This window comes from Artemia franciscana, unplaced genomic scaffold, assembly GCF_032884065.1.
Source record: "Artemia franciscana unplaced genomic scaffold, ASM3288406v1 PGA_scaffold_73, whole genome shotgun sequence".
Lineage (NCBI taxonomy): Eukaryota > Metazoa > Arthropoda > Branchiopoda > Anostraca > Artemiidae > Artemia > Artemia franciscana.
In genome coordinates, this window is record NW_027062708.1 from 131,470 (window position 1) to 145,654 (window position 14,185).

General features: G+C 35.7%; 2 protein-coding genes across 5 annotated transcripts in view; one reads left to right on the forward strand and one right to left on the reverse strand.

Annotated features, from left to right (window-relative positions):
* Nucleotides 1–4,986, reverse strand: part of LOC136042158 (uncharacterized) — a 72,246-nt gene extending 67,260 nt beyond the window's left edge. The window contains exon 1 of one of the 3 annotated variants that reach the window (XM_065727084.1): nt 4,713–4,986. In XM_065727084.1, coding sequence (XP_065583156.1) covers nt 4,713–4,838 — 126 coding nt within the window. In that variant the 5' untranslated portion in view covers nt 4,839–4,986. The remainder of the gene's footprint in view (nt 1–4,712) is intronic. The other 2 variants (XM_065727086.1, XM_065727083.1) reach the window with 2 other exon arrangements.
* LOC136042157 (uncharacterized) overlaps nt 1–14,185 on the forward strand; it is a 276,004-nt gene that overhangs the window by 77,677 nt on the left and 184,142 nt on the right. The gene's annotated exons all lie outside the window — the stretch shown is intronic.

Genomic DNA, 14,185 nt, shown 5'->3' on the forward strand with positions numbered 1-14,185 from the left:
TCCTTTTAGGCCACAATTTATTTCCGTTTTTTAGTAACAGTTCTGGCTCTTGATGATTTACAGGCTAAATTATTTAGCAAGTGTTTTTGTATCTTTTTTTTCTCTTTTTAAATGTTTGATCAATATTTGATATTTTTTTATTGTAAGTATTATCATTTGTCTTTTCTTTATATTCATATTGTAGCCTACTCATCATTTTTTGAGGGAAATAAATAAAATAAATAAATAAATAGAAAGCATTGTCGTAGAAACTTCAAAAAGAGCTCATTCCATTAGAAATTGAGAGGACTAGTCCCTTGTTATCAGTCGAAAGTGATTGGTGGGCAAAAGTCCCGCCCCCACCACGCCCATCATTTCTAAAACAATTCTAATCAAAATTTTGAGATAGCCATTTTGTAATCATTTTGTAATCGGTAATCATGTGTTTGAATATGTGAACCCCTCCCCCCCAAGCCTCAGGACAAGGGCTGCAAGCTACGTAATTCGTTCATATTTTAAACATAGTACATGTTATTGAGAAAAGGTAAGCATGTTTGACTTCCACTTTCCAAAACTGCGAAGGGCATTAAGATTTTTGTAAACCATTAAATTAATCAAACAGATCGTGTTAATGAACTGTGTATAAGAAGCGACTCGGCTCAATAATAACCAAAACTCTAAAAAACTAAACTTTGATTACAATAGATCTATCAAAATAATTGCATTTTTATGCAGATTCCATAGACATACAGTTTATCAAGTTTATTGTTACCCATCAAAAGTAACGAGCGTGAAAAAATTCGACCGATTTGCAAAAAAGAGGGAAACACCAATAAAAGGTCAAGCAATCCTAATGAAAATCACATCGTCAGATTCAGCATATCAGAAAATCCTACTATAGAGGTTTCAAGCTCCTATATATACAAATGTATAATTTTGTATTCTTTCTGGGAGTATCAAGAGAGGTCATTTGATCGGAAATCAAAAGTTCTAGTGCCCTTTTTAAGTGGCCAAAAATATTGGAGTGCAACTAGGCCTCCTCCCACGCCACTTTTTTTACCCCAAGACTTCTGATCAACACTTTGAGATAGCAGTTTGATTTTGCATAGTAGAAAGGTCGAATAGTTAAGCTTTTGGGGATTACAAGACCCCCCAGAGTCCTTGGGGAGAGAGCGGCTAGTTACGCAGTTTGTCCATTGTTCACATAAACTATTGGTAATTGCTAAATATATAGAATTTTTTGGGAGGAGGGAATTTCCATGATGGGGAAAGGGTACTTGTCTGGTATACGCCCTACCCAATGTTCTTTTCATACATTTTTTCTGGCACTGAATCCTAATGAAATATACCAATGTAAGATAAAAATATATTTTAGAAACAAATTTGGCCAAGTACAATTATTCTGCATATTATGTAGTAAGAATTGTTTTTTAACTTCACATTTATGAAATATTTTACCCCCACTCCCCCTAATGTTCTAATAAATAGCCCAAATTATATAATTGGCATCTATTCTGACTTTATGTTTTGTCTCACGCTAGGCTGAAAGAAACTAACGAAAAAAAAGTTCTATAATGCAGCAATGAATGAACAACTTAAGCGGTAGGGCGTTTATCATACAAGCATCGAGAAAAGTTTCCGGGGGGAATTTTCCAACAAAAATTTTATATGGGAGGGGAGGGAAGGAGATTTCCTGGCATGACTTGAAAAAAGTCAGAAATTAACATTTTCATTTTTGGTTTTTTCAACTGAAAGTAAGGAGCAAGATTACATCTTAAAAACAAAATGAGGGAACCTTTCCCTCGCTCTTTATGCTAAAGTTTGACTTTTTATTACAATTCTTTGAGAAAGACTGCTCAAACACAGGGGCAGTTGCATTTAAACGAGAAGTCTTTTTAAAGAACTTTAAGACTTAAGTGTAAAGAGCGAAAGTTGAGGTAGGGGCAGCCCCCTCATGCATGGAATAATTTCTATTCGTTTTAAGTTTAATATTCCTCCTTACTTTCAGTTCAAAAAACTTGTCCTTTTTCATTTAATTTATAAGAAAAGAATAACGTATAGACAATTCAATGTACATAAAAAACAATGTTTGACCATTAAAAGTGGGGGAGACAAAGAAAATTTGCAGCAGAACTGAATGTTATATTAGGGTTCAGGGTGAAATTCTGATTCTACAGATATGTATATTTCTTAACTAATTCCATGTCTATATCCTTTTTAAAAGTGGATAAAAAAAAATGATGAATGTCGGTATTACCGGAACAATTTTTTGGGTCAGGAAACTATTGTTAATAGATGCAATTTGACTTTTTGAACATCTTTTTTCTCTTGCAAAACTACCGCAAACTCATCGTTATGGAGTTATTCAAACTGAAACTTGGTCATTTTTTTGTCAATTTCCACTGTTTTTTAGTCTTTTTTTCTGCAAGATTGATTGCGCTATCGTTGCTAATAAATAATTATAAAATCCTGAGCATTATTTGATGATAATATGCACAATATAAAATAGATATTAGATAGAGGTTAGGTTAAGTACGTTCCAAAGGCAAATTATTTTAGGCCGATTCTTTCATAAATAATCTTCTCTCAATCAACGATCAACGAAAACGGAAATGATTGCAATTCTATATGTATAAATTCAAGAATATTTGGGCCGGAATAACTACATAACGGTGAGTTTGCGGTAGTTTTGCAAGAGAGAAAAGATGTTCAAAAAGTCAAATTGCATCTATTAACAATAGTTTAATGACCAAAAGAATTGTTCCGGTAATACCAAAATTGACCAAAAAATACCCAAAATATATCTAGGGCCGGTAAAGCCAAGCTACTATGCCCACCCTTTTCATATTTCTAGGACTTAAAAGATTCTATACATGACAAGTATCAGGTAGATCCCGTTTGTATTCTAATTAAATAAAAAAGACAAGTTTTTTAACTGAAAGTAAGGAGCGACATTAAAACTTAAAACGAACAGAAATTACTTCGTATACGTAAGGGGCTGCTTCCTCATCAACGCCCCGCTCTTTACGCTAAAGTTTGATTCCTTTCCTCAACTCTTCTTTTTAAAACAGTAAAAAACTTTAGCGTAAAGAGCGGGGCGTTGATGAGGAAGCAGCCCCTTTCGTATACGAAGTAATTTCTGTTCGTTTTAAGTTTTAATGTCACTCCTTACTTTTAGTTATAAAAACTTGTTTTTTCTATTTTATTTCTGAATGTTTGTGAATCAATGCATGTTTTGATTTTGGCTCTCTGCAGAGGAATAATTAAAACGAAATTTGCATATTTTTTTTTTTTTTTTTTTTTTGGCTAAATGGCTTTCTCATAATTTTGATCGAATGATTTTGAGAAAAAAAGAGCGGGGGAGGAAGCCTAGTTGCCCTCAGATTTTCGGTTAATTAAAAATGCAACTAGAACTTTTAATTTTTTACGAACCTTTTTATAAGTAAAAGATATACGTAACTTATAAATTAGCTTACGTAAAGAACTTTTGTATTCTCATGTTTTTATTACATATATGAGGGGGCTCGCCCCCTCGTCAGTACCTCGCTCTTTACACTAAAGCTTAAATTTTGTCCCAATTCATTAAGAATGACCCCTGAATCACAAAAGCCGTAGAGTAAATAGTTGAAACTACTAAAAAATACTTTAGCGTAAAGAGCGAGGTATTAGGAGGAGGTGAGCCCCTCATATGGGTAATAATTTCTGTTCGTTTAAGTTTTAATGCTGCTCCTTACTTAAATCTGAAAAAACTTTTTCATATTTATTTTTTCATTGTTTTTTTTTAAGTAATGCTAGTAAATCCTGCGCGCCCTTCATGGAAATTTTCTTCCCCCATGACAAATTCCTCGATGGAAAGTTCCCTCAGCATATCCCCCTCTTCTCAACCCCTCCCCCAACCAAAAAATCCTCCTGAAAACGCCTGTACACTTCCCAATAACCATTGCTATATGTAAGCACTGGTCAAAGTTTGTAACTTGTAGCCCCTCCCACGGGGACTGTGGGGGAGTAAGTCGTCCCCAAAGACATAGTTATAAGGTTTTTCGACTACGTTGAATAAAATGGCTATCTCAGAATTTTGATCCGTTGACTTTGGGAAAATAATTAGCGTGGGAGGGGGCCTAAGTGCCCTCCAATTTTTTTAGTCACTTAAAAAGGGCACTAGAACTTTTCATTTCCGTTAGAATGAGCCCTATGGCAGCATTCTAGGACAACTGGGTCGATACGATCACCCCTTGGAAAAAAAAAACAACAAAAAACAAATAAACACGCATCCGTGATCTGCCTTCTGGCAAAAAATACAATATTCCACATTTTAGTAGATAGGAGCTTGAAGCTTCTACAGTAGGGTTCTCTGTTACGTTCAATCTGATGGTGTGATTTTCGTTAAGATTCTATGACTTTTAGGGGTGTTTCCCCCTATTTTCTAAAATAGCGCAAATTTTCTCAGGCTCGTAACTTTTGATGGGCTAGACTAAACTTGATGAAACTTATATATTTAAAATCAGCATTAAAATGCAATTCTTTTGATGTAGCTATTGGTATCAAATTCCATTTTTTAGAGTTTTGGTTACTATTGAGCCGGGTCGCTCCTTACTACAGTTCGTTACCACGAACTGTTTGAAAATTTTAAGCCATATCAGTTTTTTTTCCAATATTTAAGAAATGAATTTACAGGTCTTCCCAGGAAATTTACCTTTCTACCTTCCAAATGAGCGAAAATAAATAAATAATACCTGCAATGCATTTCTGTCAACAGAAATCCGTACCCAGTTGTCAGTTGAGAAAGCAATCGATAATAAAGCCACTGAAATAACTGCAGCTATAGTAGCTATGGATAAAGTCACAGGTGAGCACGGCATTATTTTATTTTTATCATAAAATACTACTTAAAGCTGGAAAGCATAATCCTTTAAGATCTCACTTGTTCGTATTTATAAAAACTATAATTTCTTCTTCCAACTTATAAGTAGAAGGAAACTGGTTTAAGACTAACAACGACCTTTACCTGAAGAATTATGTTTCAACATACCTGAGGAATCTCTTCGGAGCCTCAAGGTGTACCTTTCGTACCGTAACTGATGGTAAAATTAGATGCAGTGGCGAAGTTAATTAAAGTTGTTTTTCCTCCTGTGAGCACGAAGGTAATCAACTATGTCGTAGCTAGAATAGGGCCCAGTGGTTATAACGAGAGTATACAGAGGAACTTGTCTCAAGATGGGTGAAGCAATATTTGACGGGGGAAAGGGTTAAATAAAAATTGGCAAATTATATGAAAAAATACAGAAAATTGCGTGGGAAGATACAAGTTTCAGAAGGACTTGCCGGAATGATCCTCTGCATAGGGTGACTACACAAACCCTCGATAAGCAGCTCCTGAAACCGGCCCACTTCCTGTTAGTATTTGCTGCCCACTACTGTGGCATAGCTACGGTAGGAACCAATTATTTGGACAAAAATCGACGAAAAAGCCTTTTTTGGAGGAAGGGGAAAATTTCGGAGGAAGGGGTGAACTTGGAAAACAGGTGAATTCTATGAAAATTGAATAAAGTTGCAAGGAAAATCTTAAGATTTCAAGGAGAATGGGCATGAGAAACCCCCTGTGTTAGGTAACCATACAAATTTCCAAAGTCCCCTTCCGCACAGATCCTTAGCCACCCAACTCCGCTTCTCATCAATTTTCACCACAAGACTCCCTATCCGTCAAAATCTCCGTTCTATATCACCTTACCGATGAAAATCATATACAATGACTAATTTCCATCGAAGTCTAAAGTCAACGTCTTCGTCGTCCATAGACCTGATATTAAACTGTGAGTGTCTTAAAATAAATATAGTATATATTCTAAAATATTTGCAAATGTCTTTGCTAATCTCCCAAAAATCAGTAATTAAGGGTATCTAAAATTAACGATTACAATTTTTATATTAAAATACAAAGGTTACAAATGAATCGAATTTCAGATATAATATATGATTTCCACTAAAAATAATGCTAAGTCACAAAGTTTGGGCTGACATGACAGCATAAAGATCTTGCGAAATCGTCGAATTTTGATCACTTGCCTCAACTAGGTACTTGCTCGAGGCTCGCTTGTAATCTGCATATAGAACCCAGGAGTCCATCTAACCGAAACTTGGAAGAATTCATCCACTCCAAATTGTCTAATTTCTGGAACAGCCTCGGTGGCAATGTTCTCGGGCATTTATTGAGTGCCTAGAAGCTTGTAGACGGGAAGCTAATAAAAATAAAGATATGAGTAGGACCATCAAATTGAGAATTTTTGCAATTACAAAAGCATTTCCGACTATTTGCATCAATATTTGGAATTGTATCAAGCAAAATGTGAAACCACACAAAATCTTACTCACAATTCCCTGTTGCTTGCTCAAAATTCATCCAAACGTATTTTTATACCCAACATTTCGAAAATTGGCCTAAACCTGTTCCAAAATTGAAAATCTTATAACGATTTTATATGATATTTCTAATTTATTTAGAATTGGCCGTGGGGTGTTTGGAATAGACAACGTTAGAAGCTCAATTGGAGCGGTAACCGAACACCATGTCCTGCTTTATGACGTTCAAATTGCAATTTTAGTCTCATATTTGTAAATAGTGACTTCAACAGCCCATTTATAAAAACTTTGGTTTCAATCAAACCCTTCTTAGAAAATATGCTCTCTCCAAATTTTGATTTCCACTTCTAAAGCACAAAATTAGCCTAATAATTAGACGAGCTTAAAACTTAATTAAAAATTGTGATTGAAATTGGAAGTTATTTGTAAATAATACAAGCTATGCTTCTATTATTGGCACCTCATTGCAACACCAACCCGCTTAAGGCCAACACAGCACAGCCGTGCACGCTCATCCTCTACCCCATTACATCCAAAGCTTTATTTTTTACCTCATCCTATAAAGTTGTGATTTTCTGAAAATACTCTACTTTTACCTCTTTTAGCACAATCCGAAGATGTCCTGCTTTTCGTTTCAACCAAATGGACGGTCAAAGAGCATAATTTTTGTGACCTGTCACAAAAGTCAGTCAAACGAATACCTAAAGCGATTCTTAGGTTATTCCCCTGAAATCATCTAGCATTTCTTGATCAATTTTTCCATGTTCCCACACTTCTGAGTAACACTTGACCATTGCCATTCCCGTGGATTTACAATCCTAGTTCGAAGGCTATTTTCTAATCTTCCATTTTTTATTTTTAAACTGTGAGAAAACACCCTGCATGCCCTTTCCTGCTGCAAAGCTACAAAGCCCTCTTCTACTTCCCACGTCTATACTGCATCAACTGACCTTATCTATAATGCTACACGTGTAAGTGATGCTATGCAAGTGATGATAATTTATATTCTTATGAGCTTTCATGTATTTCTTAGGATAAAGTCCATAAACAATCAATATAAATGGGGAAAAGACGCACTCCTACTTAAAAGTTGAATCCATACTAGCCTAAGGACTAACCCTGCTTACCAATTTAACATACATACCTGGTATACCATACAAAGTTAGAAAAAATCTCATTAATCAGCTTTGTCAAACACCCATAGATTATTTATCGAATTCAGAACCTAAGGGGTATGATGATTCAGAAATTTCACAGAAGTGTGAAAATTTCGTTTTCCTTCGCTTACTTCCATTCTTTCATCACTTTAATCCTGTTTTTCTATTTATTCTGGAAATCGAATCTGATTGCTTGAGTTGATTAGTAGAAATTTACACAACCGTTTATATCTTTAACAATTGGGAAAATATCAAAATAATTTGTATAATTTGTGCCATATTTGGTTGTACCATCAAAGCTTGTACCACATTTGAGTCATTAACCGTATCAGCGCCGAGTGCAATGTTTGGGATTTCCTTCCCTGCAGTTTGGACTGGACAAAATTGACCTGATGAATACGTTCGGTATTATGAAGGGTGTTGATAATGTTGACTGGGCTGATTTCTTCAAGCTTAGTTATTATTCAGCCATACACAAAACTTGCATGAACTGTATCAGCCACGAGTGTACAAGAAAATAGGTCAATGTAGCTTTATTAACTGAGTAACAAAACTGTGGAATAGTTTACCTGATACCCAAGTTTTTGCGCAAAAGATGCAAGCATTTGAGAGCCCTCTCGTTGAAACTGTGCTCTATGAAACACAGTTTCTGTAATATACTTTGTTGTATAGTTGTTTTACTAAAGAATGTTTGTTGTTTTGTGTTTTGCAGTGTTGCTGTTGAGTTGTCATTCCTTGTATTTGTACTGTGACACGCCTAGGGCATTCTCCTGTGTTGAACAGAATAAATAAATAAAATAGACTTCCATAGGAGAATATGCAGTTTTTACTAGTATTGACTGCCAACTTAAAAAAAAAAAAAAATGAAGCAACGGGAAAGAAACCAGAAAAAGTTGAATTAGCAAAAATAAAGTGACAAATAAGCAGAAAATAAGCTAAAAATACATGGTGCCAAAACCATAAGAAGGTGTTACATTCCTTTCAAGGTACGGCTATCCTTGGGTATCAACAGAATGTTACTATTAGAAACCTGAATCTTACGGATAAGAAGTATTCTCGAATTTAACTTGTTAGTTAAGCCTATTTATCTCTACCGCTCAGTGTAGCAACACTGGAAAAATGCAGTAATGTCCTAAAAACTTAATAATTTTAAAACAACCAAAAGGAAAATTTGGGTGAGTAGTAGTTTCGAGGCATAAATACACCTAACATGGGTTGTGGGGCAAAAAAGTTTTGTTTTGATGTCCTTGAATTTTTAAACTGTACACACAATATCTTTTGGTTGAATATATTTGAACGTTCTAGCTAATCCTTCTTTTGCAAATCCGCTCAGTACGTTTAGAATTACTGCACTCGCTCGTATTGTCTTTCTTGTAGAAGGGTTTATTTGTAGTTTTTCTAAGATCAATTTTTCCTTTTATCAAAATTATTATGCATGATCTTCAACCTCTCTTCTTCAACTTTGTAACTATCATAAAAAAAAACTATTTGTGTCAGTACAAAAAAAAGAAATATATATATTATAAATATATATTATAAAAATATAATATCAGTGAAGACTTATTGTTTTTTACTCCTTTCTGTACTATCTCTAATTCTTATTACTAAATAAATCTCCCTTTACCTCTAAATTACCCAAAATACTCTCGTATTATCGGGTATCATTTCCTACAAATGTATCATGGAACGTCATCTCTCCTTAACCCATCTCTACTTAACCCTTTCTCAATCGTTTTCTGAGGTTCCATTTCTACCTCCAACCGGGAAGAGCCTGAACTGACTGTGTCCTTCCAATATCGTGTTCAATACAATATCTTACTATTATGACGTCTGGCTACCTCTTCTAGATCCTTGGCAAGTTTGTTCACGTTTCCATTTCACAACTCCTTAATTCAAACTCAGATGAATATCTCTGCATGATATCTCAAGACCATACCGTTCTGCTTCATATTCCGAATCTTCAGCAATTGTCCAAAGCTTCCATTTCAAATTTTCTTAATCAACACTTTCTTTTTTACTTCCCTTATCTTCCTTTTATTCTTATAAGATTTATCATCCAGATATTTTCTGTACAAAACCGTTCTCTCTTGGACTAAGTTTAAACCGTTTTTGCTATAATTCTCAGCTGCTTTCTTAACTCTTCTCCCAAGCACATTTTCTGCTACTTCTTAAAATTGTAATGACGTTAGCCTACAAAATCACATTAGCCTATATATGTTCCCTAACCCCAATAAACCTTACAAGTTCACAGAAAAGGTCTGAATTTGTCAGTTAAATGTTAATAGGATAGATGTCTCTGAACGCAATAACGTTCCATTTTATAATTTACTTACTATTTAAGTAAATAAAACTGTTATGGCCTCAGCAAAATAGTGGATGTAGCCAGAGCATGTCCACGCATTAGTACCTCCTCCTTAATTCTACACGCAAGGCTCAAGCTGACTTAGTCTTCATGAAATGCCCAAGCTGACTTAGTCTTCATGAAAGGGCATCAAGAAGTCGTTAAGGATCTCCAAGGGAATAGAGGCCTTTTGCAGGTCTTTGCTTATTTTGGTCCTTGCGTAGCTAAATGGTCGCTACAGACCAAAGCAATTAAAACCCGAATGATCAAATTAATCGAGTTATCTATTATTCAAATACAGTACAGCTATGTCGTTCACAATTGCCTCAAAGGGCGCCATTCTTTAAGGTTACCCTACAGCACTATTTGCAGTTACGGTTCCGATTAAACATACTCGTAAAGGAGCTGCCTCGATGCCACTATGGGGCCCCAAAGGCAGGGCCTCCCTTCCAGGGGTAGGGAATCAGGAAGAATCTTACGACTGAGAGGAAACCCATAACACCAGAACAACTCCAGCCTTTTATACCCAGCCAATCCTCACTGGGGTATTCTACCGGAGTTTTTTCTGAAGTTTATATCTCGAGATTAGTATTACAGGGTTGCAAAGTCAAAAAGTGGGACCTGGAACAAATTGGAATTAGCATAATCATCACTGATGAGGAGTTACTTAACTGGAAGACTTACAATTGAGTCTTGTGGTGGGTAGTCTTATGGCTGGGGAGTCAAAATTAGAGCTATAGGTGAGGAGCAGTGCGATCCAGAGCTATGAGGTGGGAATTTGTGTGGATTAGGATTATTTTTGGTAGGGATATGTGTGGGCGTGGATTTGAGTCATCTATTTTGAAGCCCTGAAACATATAAAGTCTTCATTCAGTCTTCGAAGTGAAAGCATCTGTTTATGGAATATTGAATGTCAGAATTCGTTTCGGATTATTGATTATTTTTTAGTATTACTCACAGCCATGAACGCTAATTAATTTTGCAATTATGGAAGTTTCACAATAAGTGAAATAGTAAACTTCGACAGATTAGTGGGAGTGATAAGCTTACATTATCCGAAAAGTTACAAGTGATGGTTTCGAGGCTCAATAGCCTGCAAGAGGCTCAAAACTCAGCAAGTGGAGCAATACAACATTTGTCAGATCGCCATCAAAATTGGGACCCCGTCCTATACTTATTTGGTTTTCAAATGCGTATCAAATAGATGCTATTTTGCGTAACGGGAGAGCTTTGGACAGCCTCAAATTAAGAGAAAATCAACAAAAGCAGAGAATGTTTCACACCGAGAATTAAGGCAACAATATTTTTAGCACCACTTTTGTCCATAAGCTCCCTTTGCCTCCCACCCCCAAATAAGAATCTAAAATCTATTTGATCTCCAAGTCTATAATCCATTCAAAGTTTTGGCTGGGTCGTTTAGGCCGGTAATTTAAACTCTTATTCAATTTAAGAAATCGCGATTACGCCATTTTGAAAACAAAAATGAACATAGTGTCTTTTGAATTAGTTTGAAATCCAATTCAACTTTGACTTCGTACCTTAGCCTCTCCTGTGATATTGCAGATATGTCTGTTGGACAAACTAGATGCACACAGCGAGTTTTGATTTATGTCAACATCCCACTCAATATTTCCTATCGGCAAATTTTCTACTTAAGACCTTAGCCGTTTCCAAAATGTTACAGATACACTATTTTGACAGCCTGAATAAACATAGTGGGTTTGAATACATTTTGTCTTTCAACATCTTCCTCAACTTTCCCTGAAAGTTTTGACTTAATATTCATAGTCGTTTCCGAGACATTGCAACTATGCCCTTTTGAAAACCTGAATGTACATGTTGTCTGATGATTTTGTTCAAAACCCCATTAACTTTCCTGGAAAGTTTCAAATGAACACCCTAAGCTGCGCCTGAAACTGCAGATGTGCCACTATGAGAACCAGGATGCACTTGGTATCTTTCAATTCATTTTAATATCCCTTAGCCATTCCTGAGGTATTGTTGATGCGCCTTCTTAAGAACTTGGATGTAAACAGTTCTTCTAATATAGGCCTAACTTAACATACCCCTAAATATCTCATGGAATTCCAAACTGACATCCTAGGCCGTTTTTGATGTACTGCAAAAACGTCTTTTTCACAACTGGGATGTACACATCGTCTTTATTTTAGTTGAAAACCCCCCTTGAAAGTAATTTCAACTAAATACCCTTTCCTATTCCTGATAAATTGTGGATACCTCCTTTTGACAAGATGGATATCCATAATTTTTTTTCATTAAGTTCAACATTCCAAGACCTTTAACCGTACCTGAGATATTGCAGATACGCACTTTTGACCAACCGGATGCAAATACTGTTTTTTGATTTTGTTTAACATGGCCCGAAATTTTCAACTTGATACCGTTAGCTGTTTCTAAGATATTGTGGTTACACCATTTTTAAAATTTGGATGCGTATAGTGCCTCATCCTTCACTGAAACATTGCACTCAGCCTTCACTGAAACTTTCTTAAACCAATAACTGCTCTTGAGATGGTCCAGATGTGTCTTTTTAACAACTTAAAAACACTTAGTGGGTTTTGATTTAATTCAGTATCCACCTCACCATGCTTTTGAAAGTTTCAACTTAATACCCTTAGCCGCTCCTGAGAAACTGAAGATATGTCCTTTTGAAAACCTTGATGAACAATTGCCCCCAACTGCCGTTATTATTTTTTCTTGTCATATTAGAGAAATATTAAGGAATTTTCAAGAGTCGCAAGATATTCCAGGGAGAAAAAGCTTAAGTTGTGTTAAAATAAGCCTTGTAAGTTTAAGCGCAATAGTCTTAGCTGTTACTGAGATATTTCATATGAACCTTTTTCACAGCCGGGGTACAAATAGCATTTCTTGATTCAGTTTCGCACGCCCTCGACTTTCCTTGAAAGTTCCAACCTAATAATCCAATAGCTCCCTGAGATATTGCACAAACGCCATTTTGACAACCCGAGCACACTTAAAGACTTTTGATTCAGCTCAATACATCCGTCAATATTCAACGTTTAATTTCAGCTTAATACCCTTTGATTTTCCAGAGATGTTACGGATACAATATTTTTTCAATCTTGATGAACATACGTATCATGTTTTTGATTCAATTTCGCATCCTCTTCAGCAAGTCCTAAAAGTTTCAACATAATATACAATTCAAACAGTTTGTTCTGGTCGCCCCCTCTGAAACTAAGGTTCTCGTCTACGGTTCGTCTCAACAAGCTTCTGTTACTATCAATGTTGGCATAGAAACTATTTCTGCATCGTCCTCTCTGAATTATTTAGGTCTCCCGTTTGGATCAAATGTTAAAAATACTAAAACACTCGTTATCTCGGCGTTCAAAGAAAAGCTTAGAAAATTGTATGGGCTGCTTGCTCAAGTTAAAGGCCAGTTTCACAAAATAACCCTGGGTAAACTTTACAACACTTTTTTTGCACCGCATATCTTCTTCTTCGTCCCTTTGTGGATTTTTTCCCCTAATATCTGAGCAGAAGAAAACTAGATCCTTATTCTTCCATTTTTGCAAATATCTTCTGCAATTGCCGCTCTGGACTCACAACCGGTACATTTCGAGCAGATATGGCGTTTTCAATATTTCCTCAAGCATGGACCAGCTTGTGGATTGTGTTGCGAAAGTAGCTGAAATGTTGTTGTTTTTCGTGAGTTTTTTTGTTTATTGTTTCCATTTCATTTCATTTTTCTGTATTTTTTACTCCTCTAAGTGCATTTTATGTATGTAAAGAGGATTTAAATAAATTATCCTTATTAATTTTAATTAACATTTAGCCGCTCCTAAAGATTTTCAGATACGCCTTTTTGACAATATAAATGCCCATAGCATCCTTTGATTAGTTCATCATTCCGCTTAATGTTTTCTGAACGTTTCTTTTAGATACCCATAGCATTTTGGACGACCCAGGATTAAATATATCTTCATATACCAAAAATTAACCCTATTTGTAAAAAAAAGGCAACTTGGATGTTTTACGTGATTTGCATCCGGGGCCCCAGGGGGAGTAAGGAGTCTTGTAATCCCTGGAGGCATAGCGATTATACCTTTGGACTATGTCTAACGAAATTATTATCTCAAAATTTTCATCTCAAGTTTTGGGGACTGGAAGACACAAGCAACTAAAAAGGGCGTGAGAGGGTGGCTGGATGTCCTCCAATCTCTCTAGACGAAGTTTTTCATATATTGCTTCCAGACTTTCTTTTGTTGGAGCTGCAGTTAGGCTACTATTGACAAATTACCACAAGCTATTTTAAAATTTAACCTCATTTTTTTTTTATTATAACTGGTAATAGCAATGAACTAGTTGG